Source organism: Saccopteryx bilineata, chromosome 6 (genome assembly GCF_036850765.1).
Source record: "Saccopteryx bilineata isolate mSacBil1 chromosome 6, mSacBil1_pri_phased_curated, whole genome shotgun sequence".
Taxonomy (NCBI): domain Eukaryota; kingdom Metazoa; phylum Chordata; class Mammalia; order Chiroptera; family Emballonuridae; genus Saccopteryx; species Saccopteryx bilineata.
Genome location: NC_089495.1, coordinates 39,213,995 through 39,237,107, shown reverse-complemented (window position 1 = coordinate 39,237,107; position 23,113 = coordinate 39,213,995). Strand labels below are relative to the sequence as shown.

The following is a 23,113-nucleotide window of genomic DNA, read 5'->3' as shown; positions in this document are numbered from 1 at the left end:
ACGATGGGAGGGAGGTGACCGAAACTAGACCTTGACTAATAACTCCTGCTTGCACTGTGGTGCTATCCTTGTAGTTTATCCCATTTCACCCTCACTGCAACTCTATTGGGTACAAAAATCAAGAACATATCAATATTTAGAGTTTTTTCTTGAACATGTAGCATCGCGCTACATGGATCATATTTTGATCAAGTGTAAACTAAAGCTTAGCTCACTAGAGAAAAAGAAATTTGCAGTCTTATTTCTTTTCTACTATAAGTAAAACTTAGATTCCAACCCCCTGCCTCAAATGTGTCTATTGTATAACTATAATCTCAGTTCTAACCCCTAATAGAACCACTTTCAATGGTTGAATATGTATGTTATTAATCTGTTTATCTTGCAACTATCCAGTTATTAAAAAGTGGCAAACCCTTGGTATTTATACAATGAATGAAGAGATGGATGAATGGATATTGGCTACCTGGGTGGACAGGTGAAAGGGGAGGAGGAAAAGAGGGAGGGAGGGAAGGAGAATGGGTGGGGGGAAGAAGATCATTTTTCTTCCTTTGTAGTAATTCCTGTAAATTACACCCACTGTGAGACTCATGTTCGGAAGAACTGCAAATTAAATATGATCTGACTTATGCAAAACTTGCAAATTTATTAGTGGCTTGTGAGGTAACTTTTAATGTTTCTGTGGCAATACTAGCAACAAATTAATAAAAGCTTAATTTTTATACAAATAGTTTTATTACAAATTTGAAATTTTAAGAAATACACATTTAAAGAAATTACATAAAAGGCCTTAGTAGTCTTAAAAACGTTTTTGGAGACTTTTAGTGAAATGTCATTTCAGGCATAGTGGTCCAATTCTGCTGTCCTGCAATCCATTCGTTCCCCTGCTGAAGTCTGAACACAGCTCATGAAAAACCAGAGAAGCCGCCTGAAGGTGCTTACATGTAAAAATACTGATATTTGGATTCAACAGAGCTGTTTTTCCCGCCAGGCTGCAGAATGAGGAATACTAATGAAATGAAGGCCTTTTAAGGTTGTTGCTTTTGAAGTCAAGTCATTCAGTCTGTGATTATGTTTAAAACCCTGAATATATTTAATACAGAATAAAAACAATAAGCTCAAAGTACATGTTTCACTATCATAGACACCATATTCATGAACCTGGGTTTGGTTTTGGCAATACAGAAATTTTTGGTTTGGAGGTGAACAATGAGAGTTGGTGTTTCACATTCAATACCCTGGTGTTTAAAAAAATCTATGTTAAAAGGACAACACAGTCTTTTAAAGGAAGAAACTATGTAAGCTTTATTTTAACAGTGGAACTGAAACTAAAACCTTGACCTGCCTAACTGCTGACATCTATATAAATTACTAAAATATATATATATATATTTAATTTCTGCCTACTTTTGGACCATCTTTATTCCACAGGATATTCGTGATCTCTGCCCAAGCAGCTGCATAGTACCACACATAGCAGAAAGACCTCAATTTATACTTGGGGGTTGGAAGACTTGGCTACTGAGCCCGTAATTCCATTTGGAGGTTTGAAACACTGTTTTCACATGACTATTATTTGTACAGACCAAGGGACCTGAATTTTGAAACAGCTAGACAGTGACATAAACAAACATTTCATGGAGGGGGGGAGGGGTGAAAATGGATCTATTATCATACAAGAATGAAAACGGGCGTTCAAACAGTATGGAAGGCCCCGCACACCTCCTAGCACCCTTTGGTTTTCTGATGCGAGTTCTCATTTCACACATCAGTGCACTGGATTGTAGAACAGACTTATATTTTTATTTCATCAAAAGTGCCATTTGGTATGTCACTAGTGACAGCTTATCGATGTCTTTGTTTCTCCTTCAGCAAGTAGAGGCCAATGAAGCAGGGTGGGTTAGTTACGCAGATTCCTATAAGGCACTTTACGGTTTTCTTACTGGACAGTGAGGTACACAGGATATATTTCTAGGGTTCGTTGCTGTTAAAAAAAAAAAGAGGAAGGGGAAGAGGAGGGAGTAGCACCATGTTGTGATGTTAGCTAAGAGCTGGGCTTCATTATGTTCTTCTCATACAGACTTGGCAGCGACTGACATGCGTGCGCAGCTCCCCAGCCTTCAAGGTGGACGGCGTGGGCTTCCTAAAAGGCAGCACAGAAAACCACCAGCCATCACTTCACTGCTTGTCAAAAAAGGCATAAAGTTCCTTCGCCCTCCCACCTGCTTGGAGATCACCAAGGGGGTCAGACAGGGATGGGTGTCAACCCCGTGACACACAACCACCTTTATTCAGCCTGACTCCAAAGGGGCACCGTGCTGGGGGCATCACAGGGCCCTCCTAACTCACGGAGCACGGAATGATGCAAGGATCACCTGCATTCCCCATCCCCAGGCGCTGAGGTTCGTGTCGTACCCAGGAGCACATGGAAGGTGAAGGTACAGCTACAGTCACCCCACCTCGGCTTAGCTCCAAAGTCTCAACTGCTCCCTACCGCGCCGCTCTGCCCCCTTGAACTAGTGTTTAACTCTGTCTTCTCAACGAGATTACAAACTCCTCCAGGGGTAGAAGATGACGATCTTCTCTGCAGTACTTTCCCATACAGTAAGTGCTCGTTCAATATTTGTAGAATTGATATAAATGAGCAACAAATCTGGAAAACTTAATAAGACCTTAAAATATTTCTATAACTTTAGAAGGTTTTTATATATCGGTGGTCTGATTGACAGCCAAAAAAGAGGGAGGACATTTAGTATTCCAAATGCTCCTTTGATCCTAAAAAAGTCTACCGTGTTTTGACTAGGAGAAAGAAAAGACTGAACTAAAATTGACAAATAATCAAATTCTATTAAAATCAAAGGTGTCATATATACTGCTCACAAAAAATAGGGGATATTTTATCGCTTCATATTCATTTTGAAATATCCCCTAATTTTTGTGAGAAGTATAATAAGAATACTTTGCCCTAAAATTAAGGCTGCTTATTTAATAGCAACTTTTGGAAAAAATCATAGTGACCCCACATATACCTAATTTTGTTAAGAACGCATTTTAGTTCATTGTACCAGGATAATGATTCAAAAAATAACCCCCATTTTTACTTATTTACCCTAACACAAAGCTCCAGGAGCGGATACATGCATGAGGGGCCCATTACAGCAGTTTACGGTTAAATTTAACCAGTACAGTTGACATCAAGTTTCCAGTTACCTAAAAAGTCTCACACAAGCTACCAATTAAGCACCTGGTAATTTTGTGATGCCTAAAGAATTATGAATAGCAACTGTGTTGCTTCACCTTTTATGATCTATAAGCTACAAAGAGAAGGTGTCAAAGCACAGGTCCACAAAATTCTCTCCAAAAGACAGAAAGGCTTATTTCCAGGGGTGAGAAGCATTACCTGTGGGGATGGACAGTAACTGTTCTGGTTCCACTGACCTCCCACAGCTGCTCAACAGGGGCTGCAACTGGTACTAAATAAAGGCCTGAGGACCCATTATGTGCTCCTGTCCACGAGGGACCAGGCTGGGCTCCAAATTAACTTCAACAAGGCCGGCAGCCTCGTGGGACAGTCATTTGAAAAGCGAAATTTTGGAAAAAGAAAGGTCTTCCCTTTCCATTTCTACTGCCTCTGCACTAAAATTTAGTTTTATTTGCACATTTCTAAAAAACCAAGTTGTGTTAAGTCACTCAGAACTCACACAACACATTAAATTCAGCCTTATACACGCAAGGCAAACGGATGCGGCTTGCTCTCCTCTCACCGGGTGTTAAAGATATATTTTAAAATGCTCTTTGAAGATTTCAAGTGCTTTAATTATATTTTACTGGATTCACCTAGAAACGTGAAGATAACCTTTGTCCATTCACGGTTCTTCAGTCAATGGAAGAACTTGGCCCATCATCTAAGGCTTAGATTCTAAGCTCTGCCTTTGAAAATTGTCTCACTTATCTGCCCATATAGAACAGAATCAAATATTCATTACTACACGTGGAATAAGCATTCCTAATTATTGCTTTATAATGATCTGCGCTGGAAGGTATGTGGGTCACAAATCATTAAAATTAAAAGACACAAAGGGGGTGAGGGTCCTACGAGAGAGGGTCATTCCGACTTACTTGAACATCTCACTTCTCTCTATAGTGGCGAGCCAAAAGCTGTAAGCGTTTGCATAGTAATTACAAGTCCCACGGCCGTGGCACTCGATGAATGGCGCGCTTCTAAACTCTTCCAGACAGGACCCGGGGGATGCAAGGGCTTGGCCAGAACCTTCCGCACCGGCGCTGGTGTGCTGTGGAACAAATGGACCATGTGTCAGCAACTCCCACTCACAGTCAGCAGAGGGCGTCACTGCTCCCAGGGAGGAGCCAGAGTGCTCCCTCCCAAAAAGCCTGCTCTCTTCCTCATGCAGCCACCACATGACTCACCTGTGCCCGCACTGCTCATAGCCTGCAGGCCCACCCCTGCTGCGCAGCTGGGCGCGGCAGTCCTCCACACCACGCCAGACATCAGTCAACCACTCCTTCCCAAATGGATGACCAGGCCAGCTTCATTATAATTTACAGAAATACTGTTCTCGCTATGTCATATGTTTTAGAAAAACTGAAACCTCTTCCAACTTAGGACATGAGACAACAGCCAAAATGTTCAGATGTTGTTATAACTAACTGACGTGAAATCAGACTTTCTAAATGGAATTGTGTGGGTTAATTAAAATCCTGTATTTGCTACATTAGGCGCTACATATCCTTTTGTAAGGTGAAGAAAAATCATCTATTTTCTTTTAAAGAAAGAGAAAATTTAACAAGAGAAAGAGAGAAACGAATAACTCCTAGTACAGTTGTTAAACTGCATGTGGGTCTAATAATGGCTTGCAATGGTGATGAGGAACATATTGGTGCAGGGTCATTTACCGGGAGTTACGCTAGTATAACCTGATCTTACAGTTTCAGAGCATTCACATACTCAATCAATACTTTAGATTGAGGTAATAAAATAGAAACTACAATAGGACCTCAAACAGGTACTGTGTTTCTTGTTTTAACTGTTCTCTTCAGGGGAAGGGAACATCCTGGGCGGCTGGGTGACAGGATCGCAGTCTGCTCCCACGTGAAGGGTGTGGGCGGCCACGCTCCGGGACGGGAGCCCGGACGCAGCGCGCTGTTAGCCAGCGTCCTGCTGCTGCCGTCCGCACTCAAGCTTCCGCTTAAGGCTTCGTGTATTCTAGCAACTTGTACCTCCCATTCGCACACTTCTCCTCTTCCACCTCATCCCAGGAAATGTCTTCATGTCCTCCCTGCTACCTAGTCCCAGAGCAGCCATTCCCAAGGAAAGAGGGGGACTCTGCTAGGCACTGGAAGCACCGCGGTCCCCGGCAGAGCAGGCCAGGCTCCTGGGGAGCCGATGGAAGACAGGCCTAAGCAACGTGATCCACAGAACTGGACGGGCGGTGGCATCGGAGAGAGGAGGCGGGGTGTCAGTGGGTGGCTTCTCCAGGGAAATATGGAGTTTCCCAAAATGCTTACCATCACAAAGGAATAGCCAATCCAGAGCGAGGACCAGCCGTTGGGGCACGGCGGGATCTGAATGGTCTGGCTGTGCACCGCCATCACCATGGCTGGCGCCTCACACACCGCACACCTGCAAGGGACCCGAACACAGACACTCAGCACGGCTGAAGGGGTGGCCCAGCACGAAGCCTTTGCTTGTTCATTCTTTTTAAGTTTCTTCTGATTTTTAAATTATAATTATTATTGCTTATTCATTATTGTTCCTATTATTTGCCGTCAGTCTCTTTACTCAGTCTTTCTGATTCAATTACATGTTTATCAGATGAATAACGTGCCCACTGCCTTGACTCCAACTCGGGTTTAGGGCCTTCTCATTGGTTTTATAAGCTTGTCTCCATACTAAAATATTAAATTTTATTTTTCTGTATTTTTCTGAAGCCGGAAATGGGGAAAGACAGTCAGACAGACTCCCGCATGCGCCCAACCGGGATCCACCCGGCACGCCCACCAGGGGGCGACGCTCTGCCCACCAGGGGCGATGCTCTGCCCCTCCGGGGCGTCACTCTGTTGCGACCAGAGCCACTCTAGCACCTGGGGCAGAGGCCAAGGAGCCATCCCCAGCGGGCCATCTTTGCTCCAGTGGAGCCTTGGCTGCGGGAGGGGAAGAGAGAGACAGAGAGGAAGGAGAAGGGGAGGGGTGGAGAAGCAGATGGGTGGGTGCTTCTCCTGTGTGCCCTGGCGGGGAATCAAACCCGGGACTTCTGCACGCCAGGGCTAAAATATTAAATTTAAAATACATCAAACACCTGTGATTTAACTGTCTGCTTTATCAAAGGAAGAAAATGGGAAGGCCAAGTTATAACAGTGGCCATCTCCCAGAGGCGCTAGGGCTACAGGTAACTTCTGTTTTCTCTTTTGTGTTTCCTGTTTTTTTTTTTTTTTTCAGTAATGAGCATGTATTTCAGCAAACACAATTAATGCTTGGTGAAATCCCAGTGCTACCACTTCCAGAATGCAGCAGTTTGTTTTTAGCTAGGGATCCTCTAGATATAAGAAATACATTTAGTGACTTAGAATAGTCAAGACAAATAATGCACCTGAGGCTGGGTGTCCACATGAACCCCCTTCAGGAGACTTGTTCCCAACCCTGAGCCAACAGACCAACGAGGAGACCCTGCCCTGGGCCAGGGCTGTCACTGGGCTCACTGAATCTAGAGCTAAGTGCCAAAGATCCTCCTCAGGACAGATACTTCCCAAACCAGGCTGCCTCACAAGCAGCTGCCCAAGAATAAATTAAAACAACCCACAGTGTTCTGACTCAGACCCGCTCAACTAAGGGAACCCTTTGATGATGAGATCATGTTTTGTAAAAAAAAAAAAAAAAAAATTAAACACCAGGAGGAAAATAATGATATGCAAGTCACAAAATGAACAGAGTGTTAATGCTGATAAATGACTATAAATGGTGTTAATAATTACACCTAGTTATGCTGGGACATTTGCATGAAAATGGATGAGGAGTGGGAAGAGGGCCTAAATTAGTCATTCGATCTTCCATGGACTTGGGTGTGTGTGTGGTGTGTGCAATTTTCTATTTTCTTCACACAAATGCAGATGAATTAAAAGGCTCGGCTGAACGACAGCTACTGAATTGGCCTTAGACATCTGCCACCATCTGCCTGCCAGGCACGAAAACCAGAAGTACAGCATGAACGAGAGCCTCTCTCGGGCTAGGGGGGTTCAAGTGGCTGCAGAGGGGGTCCTGCCCCCGTCAGATGGGTGATTAGGAAACAGAACTACCGAGTTAATGCGATGTACTGTCTCTTAAAATTCATAGTCTAAGTCCCCATAAAATTTATGAAGAAAATGAGGTCACAGTTAGTGTTGGCAAAGCCAGAACGAGATCTCAGTTCTTGCTTTCAAACCAGTGGACTTTCTACTACAACAGTTAAACAATCTGCAGTTTTATGATGATTCTTGCCTTTAAAAAGCCAGATATTACTTAGAAGCCCTTAGAAAAAACAGGCAAGTCCTGAGAAGTCACTGGGAACCTAACTAAGTTGAGTAACCATGGAAACCTGCTTCAGAAGAGACCAGGAGAAACGGGCAGCGTTGATACAAAAAGGACATGTGCGATAGATACGGCTTAAGGAGTAGAAAGAAGGCTTAGAGGATGTCACTTGTAAGACCCCTCCACACTGAGTTTTTATGGTCAGTTAACAGAAAGACATAAAAAGCCTGAAATATGCAGTACTAGGATTTAAAACAACTCATGCTTACAGAACCAGAGGTTTCTTACTGAAATTAATGGGTTCACAGAGAAAAGCACATTTAAGACACAGGGCTTCTTAAGTCCCATTTTTGGAATATTCCAAATGCATGCGGGAGCCCCTGTGTTCTCCACCAAATCAAGGTCAAATTTTCATTTTATCAAAAAGGTAAGTACAGAAAATAAAAATATATATTCTCTACCTGTTGTCCATGGGAAGCTAAACAAAAACACAAAGGTAGTTAGTTTTCCTTCTCACACATTCAGCATGGTTCTGGGCAAGAAAAGTCTCAAAACACAACAGTCAACAGGCCCTCCCTGACATTTGTAAAGTATCGTCTGTGTTTTGCAAAGTGCCACTCTGGAAGAGTAATGCACGATTTTTCCCATTTAAGGTTCATAAAATAAGTTTTCTTATAGTTGGAAAGAAAAGTCATAGGAAGTTGTTTGGAGAGATTTTAATGTAAGGTGATCAAAAACCTATGCTTTTCCTGTCTGTTAGGCACCTCCCAGCCTTTCTGTTCCAGGGCCCTACATGGTACAGTTTCTCTTAATAAGACTGCGGTCTGCCAGGCCCTGCCTTCCCACACGCTGGAGCCACAGACACCATAACTGGGCAGTCTTCCCCCAGACAGACAGTGATCAAGTGACTGATGGCCACAATACTGCTGGACCCACGCAGGGGCTCCTGGGGCTGTTCCCTTGCCCCTCTGACTGCAGGACCCTTCTGAGCCAGTTCTGCATCTTTCTTGGTATTCAACAGCTGCTTAATGCTTTAAAAGAAATACAGAAAAGCTTAAGTTATTTCTTTCCCTCATTTTCCTAAGGCAAACTTGTCCCGTCTTATTCTTTTCAACCTTTATTATCTTAGTGTATAAAAGTAAAATTATAGGATAGCTTATTAGTCAGATAAATTTATTCATTTGCCACTTTTCTATTACTTCTGAGTAAAGCTACAGAGCCAGCTTTTAATTAGAAGGTAAAAGGCAAAGATAGGACAATCATGTATTTTTCAGTCATAATAATTTCAATTTCCCATGTTTTTTCCTCCCAGGCAGATTCTTGGGGATCTGAAAGGCACTCCAGATATTAATTAGTATGGAAAGCACTTAATTTGGGAGGCCACTCAGTCAAACACATGCATTCACAGTGCGTACAATATCATCCAAGACAGTAAAAGTTGGTGGAGGTGGGGAATATGAGACAAATATGAATACGTATGTATTTTGACGTATATAATAAATCCGTGTAATCTGTTTCTGTGTCAGGCACAGATGTACAGCACGTCAGTGGTATCACCATTTCCTGAGGAACAACTGCACACCCATATTTGAGCTCCTGCACTAGGCGCCGCAGAACTGTCCACTTAAAAATGGACATGATAAATTTAAAGTTATGTGTATTTTATTACCATTAAAAATAGTTAAATTTTTTTTTAATTTCATGAGGGTAGGGGTAATTCAGGGGAAAAAAATGTCTTCAGAGGCTCCTTAAGGAGATAATTATTTAAGGGAAAAAAGTTGGAAACACTGTTCTAATGTTTGCTGAGAACCCGAGTGACACTGCTCCACTCACAGGAAGGACCTTCCCTGTGCTGAGTCACACGGCAGAGACCATTCCAACACTGGGCATTATCTCACGGTGGCTCTGGACTAAGACTTTTTTTTGTATTTTTTTACTATTTTTTTCTGAAGCAAGAAGCAGGGAGGCAGAGAGATAGACTCCCACATGCGCTCAACCGGGATCCACCCAGCATGCCCACTAGGGGGTGATACTCTGCCCATCTGGGGCATTGCTCCATTGCAACCAGAGCCATTCTAGCGTCTGAGACAGAGGCCATAGAGCCATCCTCTGCGCCCAGGCCAACTTTGCTCCAATGGAGCCTTGGCTGCGGGAGGGGAAGGAAGAGAGAGAGAAAGGAGAGGGGGAAGGGTGGAGAAGCAGATGGGTGCTTCTCCTGTGTGCCCTGGCTGGGATTTGAACCCAGAACTTCCACATGCCAGGCCAACACTCTACCACTGAGCAAACCAGACAGGGCCTAAGATTTTTTTAAAGAGGATAACTAATTTTTATATCAAATATTTTTATGGCAGATTTTTATTACACACTTTGAATATCACAACTAATAAACTGAATGGCAATGCAGTGAATGTTTGGGGGGAAATAAAAAAAACTCTATCTAGACAACAAGCAATTTTTCTTATTTAATTACATATCAGCTCTTACAAACACCCAACTTACTTGCTAATAAATGGTCTGATATTGTCCCCGGCGATGGGTGCCATAGACATTGGCATGGGCTCTGGAGTGGACAACCAGTAGGAATAATCATTCCGGGAGGCGAAGTTGCAGACATTGTTGATATTGCAGAACAGGAAGGGCATCGTACTGAACTTCCGCAGGCAGCTTCCAGCTGTGCCTGGAGGCGCAGGGGGAGATGACAACATGAAGTATTTGCTTTTCAAATTCATTGTCTACTTCTGCCTAAAATGGATTTGAGCTGGTTAATAATGAAAGATATACTGCTCACAAAAATTAGGGGATATTTCAAAATGAATATGAAGTGATAAAATGTCACCTAATTTTTGTAAACAGTGTATATTCAACCTAGTGATTAAAATGAGAATAAAAATGGTTTTACATTATAAATAGAAAAAAATAAATATACTAAACAGACTAGTATGATTGTAAATAAGCATTTACTTAAATGTAAAATAATTAAGACACAAGAGAAACTATAAAGAACTATGTACAGCAGGTTGTTTGAATTCTAGAAGGTATTTTTATGTGTGTGTGTGTGTGTGTGTGTGTGTGTGTGTGTGTCAGAGACAGAAAGAGAAAGGAAGAGAAGGACAAATAAGGACAAACAGGAAAGGAGAGAAATGAGAAGCATCAATTCTTTGTTGTGGCTCCTTAGTCTCCTCAGTTGTTCATTCATTGCTTTCTCATATGTGCCTTGACCGGGGGGCTACAGCAGAGCAAGTAACCCCTTGCTCAAGCCAGTGACCTTGGGTACAAGCCAGCAAACTTTGGGCTCAAGCCAGCGACCATGGAATTATGTTTACAATCCCACCCTCAAGCCAGCAACCCCCTCGCTCAAGCTGCTGAGCCGCGCTCAAGGCTGGATGAGCTGGCGCTCAAGTCGGATGAGCCAGCGCTCAAGCCAGCAACTTTGGGGTTTCAAACCTGGGTCCTCTGTGTCCCAGTCTGATGCTCTATCCACTGTGCCACCAGCTGGTCAGGCAATTCTAGAAAGTATTTAACATGGGGTTCCTTGTCGAATGGATAGGAACACAGTGGCCAGTGTCTGTAACAAGAGTTTTGCCAAAAACTCAGAGATACTCTTAACATAGCTGTTGGTCTGCAAGCTCAGTAAGAGTTAGAGATGTCTAAGGCTAAAAAATAATCTGGATATCTGGTGGAGGATATCTGGAGGGGACTAAGGAAATGACGACAGACATGAGCTTTCTGCTGATCTAAACTAGTAGAAAGGACACAGCTCAGAATATGCAGAAAAATTTTGGACAGAATAACATGGGACTTTTTTTTAAAAAGAGCCACAGTAAAGCTGCTCTATTTTGAAATGTCAATGCAAACTTTCAAGTGTGTATTTGAGAAATCTTGATCCTACTTGATAATTTGAAGAAGAGATTAAAAGCTTCATTTAAAAATTTTCAACCTGACCAGGTGGTGGTGCAGTGGATAGAGCATTGGACTGGGATGCCGAGGACCAAGGTTCAAGACCCTGAGGTCACTGGCTTGAGCGCGGGCTCTTCTGGTTTGAGCAAAAGCTCACCAGCTTGGACCCAAGGTCGCTGGCTCGAGCAAGGGGTTACTCGGTCTGCTGAAGGCCAACAGTCAAGGCACATATGAGAAAGCAATCAATGAACAACTAAGGTGTCGCAATGCAAAATGAAAAACTGATGACTGATGCTTCTCATCTCTCTTCGTTCCTGTCTGTCTGTCCTTGTCTATCCTTCTCTCTGACACTCTCTCTCTATCTCTGTAAAACAAAAAAAATTTCAAAGATTCAGCCTTTATAATTTCTTAGTTTCCCATTAGTAACACAGGAGCTGTTAAATTGCTGGATCATTTGACAAGGATGAAGGAAAATAGGGCTCAGCCCTCTTGTCATGAACTAAGTCTTCATGGCACCCTGAACTACAGGACCAGAACTGAATACAGCACTACACCACTGACACACTTGACAAATCTGTGTTGGATGAATCCACGTGTTTGTAAATGTCTCACCTAAGTCCTGTCCATGGGCCCTTTCATTGCCTTGCACATACAGCAAAGAGTATCCATGGTAAAGAATTTTGGTCCCAGGAGGACACTGTGGATCATCTGTTGTTTGACTGTGCCTGGTCACAAGGAAGCCATGATCAACAGATGGCGTGCCTGGGGGACCCATTGCTCCTGGCAACCCGTCAGGGCCTGGTGGTCCTGGAAACCCTCGTGGACCTGGAAGAGAGAAGAGAAATTGCTTTCCCTGGTCACAGACAAGTTCCTCTGAAAGGCTTCAATCAAATACAACAACCCACCTTCTTGCTGTCTTAGCTTTTCCTTTGTACTTACCACCTTGAAATGTTTAATAAGCAAAGCAGATGCTCAAAAACTTTAGTGCAATGAATAAATGAAATATGAGAAAATAAATATATGAATAAATGGAATAAATGACATGATTCCATGCATATAATGCCTATAGCTTTTGGGGCTCCTCTAAGAAAGAATTATTATAGAATTATTAAAACAACCTCCTTTGAAAATGGCTTCCCTTCCATATTGGCCCAAAGCCTGTGCATGGAAACAGGGCAGTGAGAAAGCTCCATGCAGTGGGTCCTTTCATCCCCTGGGGACTCTGCTGCCCGTGAAGCTGTTCACACACCTTCTGCTGGGCTCTGCCCCTTGTTGTTACTCGATGCCCAAACCCTTTAGCATCTTGGTCTTCATGGGATATATTTGAGTTCCCGCTTCCTAGGGAAGCAGACCAACCTTACCCCATGGAAGACAGTGGCCTTTTGGCCAACATTGGCATTATCATCTGCTTTTCCTAGTCCACTGCTAAAATGCAATTTCTGTAGCTGCAGCCTGCTTCCCTCATAGGAAACCACACAGGGCCAGCACTATTGGCCTTCTCTCAACAACATCTGGAAACCACTGTACTTTGATCAACGTCTGTCTCCCTACCAAGAAAAAGTGATGACAACCCGTTAGCTCTTCTATAGGATGCGATTTCTTCTAAGAAACAGACTTCTTTGGAAGTCTTTCAAATAGCATCTTCAACTCCATTTTTGCAGGCTTCCACATGCCTGGGACTCCTGCTTCTAACCGAAAGATACGGGTAGAGGATAATAAGGTGGGGAGGCTGCCGCAAACATACCAGGAGGCCCAAAGGGGCCGGTCTCTCCTTTCTGGCCAGGGGCACCATCAAACCCGGGAATACCGGGTGGTCCAGGTATGCCCGCGGATCCCGTCACACCTAAAGGAAGAGCAAAAGAATTTGTGATCCGGTCCTAGAGAGCAGTAGGCTGTATCTTTTTCTTCCCTTTTGAAACGCCCTCTTTAGCTTTCTGAAAGGCAAGCATAAGGCCTCTGACTGCAGATAAAAGTTTTCCCAGAGACGCATGATTGCTTCCTGCAAAGCCTTGTACACATTTCACCGGGGCAACTGGCAAATTGACATTTGAATGGGTGTGCGGTTCACCATCGCATTCAGAGTTGTCCCTGGCTTCTTGCTGTTACTGTTATTGTTTGGCAGATTGTTTCAGAAAAGGCGGGCTATGTGGTGAGGAGGGAGCCATCTGACACATTTTCATTTGTTCAAGTGTTTCCCCCTTGGCCATATTCCAGCATCTCAAATCATTTTTAGGTAACAATATATTGACAGTGGATAACTTTTTCTTTTCATGTATACAGTTTAATCTTAGGTAGTTTAAACTTGGCTTTTCTTATATGTTGCCTTTCAATTCTAAATGTTTTCATTTTCCTTTATTTTTTACTCACCTCTTACCCACAGTTCTTAGAACAGGAAGTGTTTAGCCCAAAGGAGCAGAAAGATTCTAGATGAGGATGTCTGGGAACAATGGAAATTAGCACTATCCTTGCCAGTTGGGTACAGTCTGGACGAGGTGCGAGAGCAACCGTTCTATTTCAGATTCCTGCTTCTCGCCACCCCTTATCTCCTAGTTGGGAAAGATGATGTAGCTCCGTTCATCCATGTTTTTCTAAGTGATTATAGATGTGTTAGACTGTATGTTCCTCGCTATTCCTGTATTTTGTTCTGGTTTTTTAGGTCCACTCAAAACCTTTATTTGGTTTTGATATATAAGGTCTACTGGAAAGTTCTGTCCATTTTTGGAATAAAACAAAATACAAAGTTTTCTTACCGTCAATAAACTTTATTAAATAATATAACTGCCATTATTATTAATGATTTCTTGCCAGCGTGAGGGCAATTTGTATATCCCATTTTTGAAAAATGTTTTATCTTTTGATGCGAAAAATTGAACCAGTGCTTGTTTGATATCTTTTTCATTTTTGAATTGTTAGCCCTTCAAAAAATTTTATAAGGACAAAAACAAGTGATAGTCGGAGGGTGCTAAGTCTGGGGAATATGGTGGATGCGACAGATATGCTTCTGTAGCATTTCTTCCTTGTTGAAATTCGTAAAAATTACAGTGGCGTAAATGAACTTTATCAGTAGCCACGGGTACACTATCGCTTCACACATAAGACTAACGTGAATCAACTTTGTTTTAGTTAATTTGCTACGTCAGTATGTATACATTAAGTGATAAAAATGGAGAGGCACACATATGCCAAATAAACGTGCTTACGTGTCGAAACTTGTTGTGATAGAAACGGACAGAACTTTCCGGTAGACCTTATACATCAAAGAAAGGTAAGAAAATCATACACAAATAGGTCTTTATGTAGTCATGACCCAGCAGAGACTTTGATTTTAGACACTGGGTGAAGAGGAAATCCCACCCCATTCCCTCATGACCTCCCATTCCTTCCCTACAAGGCTGGTTATTCTTACCTTGCTGTCCTTTGGGGCCTGGAGGTCCCTGAAGCCCTTTCATACCAGTGGGACCCTCAGGACCAGGGAGCCCTGGCTCTCCTTTGATGACATGATAAGGACCTGGGGGTCCAGGGGGGCCCGGAAGACCTGTGGGAACCAGGGATGCCACTGATCAATTTCACTGTCACCATATAGGGCAGAAATAGATTCAAAAGGCGAGTCCAAGATGAACCCCAATCCAAACAGAATGTTTCTCAGATGTAAAATTGTTACCAAAAACACAAGTCATCAGGTCCTCAGGAGTCATACATGTGTCTGCACATCTTTATTTCACTTAAAATCCCGAGTCCTCGGGATAGGACCAGACACTGGGATCCTCAATACAAACTGCCCACTCGGTTCCGGACTCCTGATGACTACCATCAGCCCTCACGTGAACATCGCCAGCGGGCGAAGCTCATTCTCTCCTAGGCATCTCTCCTGTGGCTTGGATACCTCCCACATTTGCAGTTAGAAACATTTTTTCACACTTATCTGAAACCTGCCTCACAGTACATGATAACCACTGGTCTTAATTTTTAATGATGAATAAACTTAATCCTGCTGCATGGCAGGTCTTGAAATATGTGCAATAATATAGAGTTTGCTGAGGACTCTGAAATCTGCCTCAACTTCCCTTCTTTAGCCAAACATCCCTAATTCTCTCACCCCTTCTACGTACGTTTCCTCATTTCTTTTCTTTCCTAACAGTACGCTTCTCATTGCATTCCTGTTGCTAGTTTTCTCCCTTGAAACACAGGAGTAAAAAATGTAAACACAGCTCTGAGAAATGAGGTCTGACTTGCAGAGACTACAATGGGATGCATACTGTACTTAAACTATTAAACTACTTCCAAAATTATTCCTGTGCTTTTTGGCGACACTGCTCATTGTCGCCTCCTAGTGGTGGAAAAACTATGGAAGACCCTTTCCTATGAAGAACTTACTATCTAGCCAGAATTTATTCAGCTTTTTTGTGCAAGATTGATGTTATTTAAGTTGTTGATTTCAAGCCTCACTTTCAGAGCCTGTGAGATTTTGTGAATATTGAATCTATCATACCCTTTCTACTGGATTGACCTCAGTCATAGATTTAACAAACTTGACTTTGAAGGAAAGCCACTGGTAAAAAAAAAAAAACATCTACCAATGAGCCAAATACAACAATCGTGACAAGTTACCAAATAATTTGGTTGATTAACTATTTTCTAATGATCTTTGAGTCTTTTCACTTAGGTAAAACAAAACACCCTGTGAGTTCAACAGCTTTCCTATTTCCTCAAATCCCTAAGGCACCTTCAAATACAACACATTCTCTTACCTTTAGCTCCAGGGAAACCTTGGTCTCCATGGTCTCCTTTAACTCCCTGAAGACCAGGGAGACCTTTCTGACCTGGAAGAAAGCAGAAGATTGTCTTTGTACAGAATTTCAAAAGATATACACGTGTTCATACATACATCTGTGTGTATTTATATACATATGCATGAATGTGCTTATACATGTGTGGTTATATATGTACACATATACACACATATATACCTGCATATAGATACACACACACAGAGTGAAAAATTTCCAATTTAGGCTTATTGGAGAAAAGAACATTACTTCTGGTGAGCTATATGAAACTTTTGATGAAATGCTTCTTTCTAGAATTTGAAAGTCACATTTCCAAACATGAAACAAACTGTAAAATAGTCACAGCCAGTGAAAGGGCACATGATGCTGTTTTTGGTTACAATCTGGTTCACACTTGTCCCCAAATAGACCACAAAATACATGCAAGCTGGAAACTTGTTTTTACTCACCTTTCATTCATATGTATCTGATTCACCAAAATCACAGTGCCTGAAAGCTGACAGGCACCCCCTACATGTTGCTTAATACGTTAATAAATCAGCGAGTGACCGAAATCCATGACTTCTTATTGATATGTGAATAACAAAGATGCAAATAATCCATTGATTCTTAGTAAGAAAATTAGAATGTCTTTATATAGCCATTTATAGGATTATACAAATTGGGCTGCCACCCAGAAATAGCATTTTTAATTCAAAGAGAACAAGACTTGTTCTATAATTATACTGGTTCTATCAATATTAAAGTGCCAGTGGTTAAGAAGCTCTGGTAATAGGTAAACGTGTCTTTAAGAGGCATCACCTTCACTGTCCTACCTTGAAAACCTGGGACTCCTGGAGGTCCTCTCTCACCCTTAGAACCTGTGATTCCTGGAGAGCCACCAATCCCCTAGACACACAAAGAAAACATCAGTCGGGAATTATTCAGATGAACAATAAGTCTCTCAACTAAGTGGTCATCAGGTAGCTGGGACAGCCCACCAATGTTCTGCAAAGTATCTGCAGATACATGGCGTCTTATCTTGTAGTTCTTGAACGATGTAAAAAGAATGATAAAACCCCTATTTGTGTCTAAACTAGGTAATTGAATCAATTTGCCTCCTCTTATTGTTCACCTATATGGTAAGTTCCCAGGTCAGGTGGAAGTCTTACATTTTGTTGTCTCCATCCCATGACCAGAGCAAGAACTCCCTAAACATCTGTCATGGCAACATATCAATCTCCCAACACCAAACTACCCTTCGGGAAACTTCCCTTTAGCATTCAGGCGGAGTGACTTTTCTTTAGGATTAGCTTCAAATCTTATCTGAAAAAGGATTTTAAATATGGACAGAAGATAAAAACACTAGAGAAGGATATTTTGTATCATATAGTAATATTCATGTATTTTAAAAATATTATTTCATGTTCTAGCTAACTCAATACTGTTGTACTTTCTCTATCTAGTTCCTTTCTAGTCATGTAAAAAATTGTATTGTTTCTTACAACTGCTTGTTTCTTTTCTTTACCTTATTTTATTTTTTTTTAATTTTTTTTATTTATTTATTCATTTTAGAGAGGAGAGGGAGAGACACAGAGAGAGAAGGGGGGAGGAGCTGGAAGCATCAACTCCCATGTGTGCCTTGACCAGGCAAGCCCAGGGTTTCGAACCAGCGACCTCAGCATTTCCAAGTCGACACTTTATCTACTGCGCCACCACAGGTCAGGCCTCTTTACCTTATTTTAAAAGATGTCATAACCAAAATAACAATCACAAGTATATCCAGTTGACCCCTGAACAATGCAGGGGTTGGTGCGCCTATCCCCTGTGCAGTAGAAAATTTGTGTATAACTTTTGACTCCGCCAAAACTTAATGATAGTCCTCCCTCAGTATCCAAGGGGCATTGGTGCCACGAGTCACTGTGGATACCAGAATCTGAGGGTGTTCAAGTTCCTTAGATAAAACAATATAGTAGAACAAGGCATACTGTCAGCCCTCCATATCTGTAAATTCCTAACTACGAATCAAAAGTACTGTATTCAGTGTTTGCAAAACCTGGGGACACAGGGGGTTCACTGTATATTTATTGAAAAAAATCCACATATAAGTGGGCCTGCATCATTCAAACCCATGTTGTTCGAGGGTCAACTATATATAGGTATATATGTGTGTGTGTGTATTTATACAGATGTGCATATAAACAAAGGTATAGAGAGAGACAGCTACTAGGAATGGACAGTATACTTCTACGTTACTAAGGTTTGCTTTTTCTATCAAGTTTGTAAGTAGATTTTAAAACCCATACATTGAACTGATTTCAGTAAGTATAACATTTCCTTTTACTAGCTATTATAAAATTAGATTGTTAAAGACGTTTAATAGTTGTCTCCTGTGGTGTCAAAATGGCTGCTGACAGATAAGAGAGAAGGAACTGGTCCAGACAGAATGTGGGAGTGTGACACATGTACACACACACACACACGTGCATATTGTTTTGTGATCCTTTTCAGAAACCAGACCTACAGATGGACAACTTACAGGCATGCCTTGGAATCCTTGGTCGCCCTTGGGTCCCGGAGAACCAGGAGCCCCCGGCCAGCCTGGGTTTCCTCTGTCACCTTTCAGTCCATCAAGCCCAGGGAGCCCTGGAGGCCCCATTGGTCCCGGAGGCCCTAATGGGACACACAAAAGTCACACATTTGAGGTTAGAGGGTGATTTTATGTATGCCATTGGCCTGTGGTTGTCATCACTGCCACCCAACTGTTCCTAACGGTATACAACAACACTACACCCCGTAACACTCAACTGTCCCCAATTATATACAGCAACAACGTATCAAGCTGCGTGAGCTCTGAAGAAATCAAGGCAGATTTGAAAGGAAGACTCTGATCTGCTCAATGGGCAGGAAATGTTGATATAAAACTGACACCTCGATGACCCAATGCCCTGTGCTGCGGTGCTCACAGTCTGGTCACCTTGGCTATGATGGAGAGAAACGCCAGAATGCTGCCGCTTTAAAACACCCACCATCAGAGGCGTTTGTGCTCCAGTCCTTTTCAACAGTGTTTTTACTCCACTCTCCCTAATTACTCTCCCTAAACTTTTTGACAGAAAAGACACAAGAAAAGCACTGACCCAACATAGACCAAAATACAAAAAAAAAGCCCAATGTCTTAAGCAATTTCAAGTTGTAATAAATGCTGCAAACTTCTAAATAAAAACTCAGTTGAAGAATTTACGTATTTAGATCCCTTACAGACTGTGTGTGTTCGCCCCGGTTCTGGTCCTGGTCAGATGCCCTCACCTGGCAGGCCGGGCTGTCCCTGCGGTCCCCGGTCTCCTTTGGGCCCCTCCACGGGGCGGCCTGGAGCTCCCGGCAGGCCCGGCTGTCCCTGGGGCCCCGGAGAACCCGGGAAACCTTGCTCTCCTTTGGATCCAGGAATTCCTGGGCTTCCAGCTAGTCCTGGGAAACCCACGTCACCCTTTGAACCTAAATAATAAAAGCAGATTGAGATTGTGAGAAAAGCAAGGAAAAAGAGAAACCCCAGTAGACCAACTAAGAGGCAGGGGTTTCCAGAAGACACCAGGAGGAAAAATGGAGCTGGGAGCCCTTTTCTCTCCTTTTTTATTAAATAACACTCCCACCGTGGCCAACCTAAAGAAGAGTAAGCTTAGGTCCTGGCTGGTTGGCTCAGCGATAGAGCGTCGGCCCAGCACGTGGAAGTCCCGGGTTCAATTCCCGGCCAGGGCACACAGGAGAAGTACCCATCTGCTCCTCCACGCTTGCCCCTCCCCTTCCCCTCTATTTCTCTCTTCCCCTCCTGCAGCCAAGGCTCCATTAGAGCAAAGTTGGCCCAGGCGCTGAGGACGGCTCCATGGCCTCCACCTCAGGTGCTAGAATGGCTCTGACTGCAGCAGAGCAACACCCCAGATGGGCAGAGCACCGCACCCTGGTGGGCTTGCTGGGTGGATCCCATGTGGGAGTCTGTCTGACTGCATCCCCACTTCTATCTTTGGAAAAATACAAAAAAATAAAATAAAAAAGAGTAAGCATAGGATACAAAAGCCTATCATTCTTAGCTCTTACTTTTAAAGGAAGTGTTCTACGGCAGGCATTTGAGGATATGCATTGATAGCCTGCAAGCAACAGTATTGCTAAAATTAAAGGCATGCTCCACCAATAGGCAAATGGATAAACAAAAGGCGTTATATACACACCACACTACAGCACTCCGCAGAGGGGGGAAATGGTGATATTTTCATGGTTATATACATATACCAAGACATTAAATCACACACTTTAACTAGGCGCAGTTTATTGTATGTCAATGGTAATAAAATTGTTTTAAAAGTTTCTTTTAAGTAAGAGTTTTTAGGGGGAAAAAACTGCATATTTCATTTTATAGATATTACCCAGAACTTGCCAATAAAATACAAAAATTCTAGAATTATTTCAAGGTTATTAGGAAAAAATAAAAAGAGAAGGAGACCATGTCATCACCTAGAATGATCACAGAGCCCCTCCTTCTGATTCTCCCCCCACTGTGTCACAAGGCAAGGACTCCAGACACAACGCGCTGCATGTCAAACAGACTGTCCCCCACCCAGTATCTACAAACTGTTCACCCCGTTCTGCAGGGTCCGTGTGCATCACTGGTGGGTGGAAAAGTATAAACACCTTCAGCCAATGTTACCTTTGTCTCCTTTGGACCCTGGAAACCCTGGGAATCCTCTTCCGGGTACACCTGTAAGAGGAGGGTGAGAAGCAGCGTTCATCTTCCCTGAAACGGCTGATCAGCAGGTACAGTACAAAGCCATACCAACTCTTTGTACCAACACCCTGTTCCATTTGCAGAGCACAACTATTAGTTCATTGCACCTTGGGAGAAAATTATATTCCTAGAGTTGTCCTAAGATATTTGATTGGAGATATATATATATATATATATATATATATATATATATAATTTAGCGCTCTTTTCCTAAGTACCTTTGAGATCAGAACCATTATGGCATTTAGCAGAAATAATCTGTACAAATGAGAATTTACTTCCTACTACTGTCTGGAGAATCACAAATTGGCTTTTTCTCAGATAACTGTCCAACTAACAGCCATTCTCAGGGGATCTAGGACAGCCAGAGATGTCTGAAGCACAAACAGGGGAGTCCACAAAATTGAGGAAAGGGCTCAAGGGAAGATTAAAATGGAGGGAAGAAGGTGTGGAGGCATTTTTTTTAAGAATTATTTTTATAGGAACATGAATGTATGTAACACACACACAAGGTGTGCAGAATGGAAAAACGAGCTTAAAAGAGAGGCTGACACTAACAGCTGTAAAGCCCCAGGGATGCTCCCGGTGGGATTTTCTTCCTTCCACGCCCACTGGCCCGGGGTGACCTCTTGCCACATGTATGTGATTGTCATCCTCAGAACATTTCTGCCCAAGTTGCGTCCCCCCATGGGTGACAGGAGTAGATTCAGGAAATAGTAACAATTCCCAGGACCACCTCTCTGAGGAGGGAATCGCCAGGCAGAGACGGCAGTGGTCTGGGCTTTGTATGTGCGTCTCTCTCATCAGCCACAGAGTGCTCTCGCAGTTTCAAGGGCAGAGCTCCATAAGTATCTGTGAAATAAATAAATGAACATCCCCCTTCCCCCTTTCTCCTTTTCTCATCCCACACTGCTCCGCTTGTCCACACTGGGGTTTAAATAGCCATCAGAACAAATGGCATAGGTGCCATTTCGTACCCAGCTCTGGACACTTAGCATAGTCTGTAAGTCTCTGGGAGAGGTTTACTCCAGAGATCGGTCCCAACTGAAAGGGAATGGAAGCCGGACGTACCTGGTTCGCCCTTGTCTCCCGCCGACCCTGGAATTCCATCATTGCCGGGTTCCCCTTTCTGGCCGGCTGGGCCCGATGTGCCAGGCTTCCCAGGAAGACCTCAGAGAGAAAGGTCGTGTCAGTCAGGCATGAGACCTCTAGCAGCAAAGTGCTACATTTCCAAGCATGAAAAGTGCTACATTTCCAAGCACATTTGTGTCTTCAGGTTTACTCCTGACATCTCTCCATGCTGCTCACAACACCCCTGCTCTCCGATCCCAAATGATGGTGAGAGTAGAGTAAAAGTACATCAAATCCTCATGCCCATCCATGCAAAACTCCTTCTAGAACCAATTGGAACTAACTATAAAACCAATTCGGAGATTTTGATTCTAGTTCCTAACTGGTGGCCAGTCTTTGAAAAGGCCATAAGGACCCCTAAGCTCAGTTTGTTTACATGAAAAGTGAGAGGGTGGGCCCAGCTGGCTTCTGGTCATCCAGAGGTCACCCAGTGACATCCTGGGACCACAACTTGCCATTTGGGAGGGTAACTCCCTGGAAGCTTTGCTGTCACATCTCCTCAGCCATCGCCGTGGCCTCTTTCCCATGAACCCAGTCCGTGTTCTAAAAAGTGGTCTCTACCTTGTTCTCCTTTGACGCCAGGAATGCCATCCAATCCCGGGAGGCCTTTGTCACCTTTTTCTCCAGGCAACCCAGGGCTTCCTAAAGGAAAAAGAATACCAGAATGCCCATGACTTTGAGTTTTTCTTTGTCGTCTTTGAACCCCAAGCTCCGGGGAAGGTTCCACCGCACCTACCTGGATAGCCAACACTTCCTGGTGACCCTTTGGGCCCCGGAGAGCCGGGCATGCCTGGGAGCCCGCTGCTTCCTTTTTCTCCCTTCTCTCCAGGACTTCCTGGAAAGCCTGCTGTCCCTTGATCTCCCTGTGAGTAGAAACCGGGCCCATTAATCTTCTATCTGCCCCTGAACATGTGTCTGGAGATGCTTTCTGGATAATCCTATACATTTTGGTGCAATAAAAACTGCATTGCAGGGTTCATTCCTAGCTTTATAACCAAAGAATCAAAGTCCACATCTGAAAATAGG

At 43.1% G+C, this 23,113-nt stretch overlaps 1 protein-coding gene across 1 annotated transcript in view; it reads right to left on the bottom strand.

Annotated features, from left to right (window-relative positions):
* Positions 1–970: 970 nt before the first annotated feature.
* COL4A1 (collagen type IV alpha 1 chain) overlaps positions 971–23,113 on the bottom strand; it is a 160,475-nt gene continuing 138,332 nt past the window's right edge. Inside the window, exons 38-52 of the mRNA XM_066234748.1 lie at positions 22,824–22,950; positions 22,649–22,729; positions 22,028–22,126; positions 20,879–20,929; positions 19,489–19,674; positions 18,722–18,855; positions 17,019–17,091; positions 16,165–16,236; positions 14,823–14,951; positions 13,161–13,259; positions 12,029–12,241; positions 10,019–10,196; positions 5,524–5,638; positions 4,117–4,289; positions 971–2,140 (exon numbers count right to left, since the gene is read on the bottom strand). Coding sequence (XP_066090845.1) covers positions 2,059–2,140; positions 4,117–4,289; positions 5,524–5,638; positions 10,019–10,196; positions 12,029–12,241; positions 13,161–13,259; positions 14,823–14,951; positions 16,165–16,236; positions 17,019–17,091; positions 18,722–18,855; positions 19,489–19,674; positions 20,879–20,929; positions 22,028–22,126; positions 22,649–22,729; positions 22,824–22,950 — 1,812 coding nt within the window. The 3' untranslated portion in view covers positions 971–2,058. The remainder of the gene's footprint in view (positions 2,141–4,116; positions 4,290–5,523; positions 5,639–10,018; positions 10,197–12,028; positions 12,242–13,160; positions 13,260–14,822; positions 14,952–16,164; positions 16,237–17,018; positions 17,092–18,721; positions 18,856–19,488; positions 19,675–20,878; positions 20,930–22,027; positions 22,127–22,648; positions 22,730–22,823; positions 22,951–23,113) is intronic.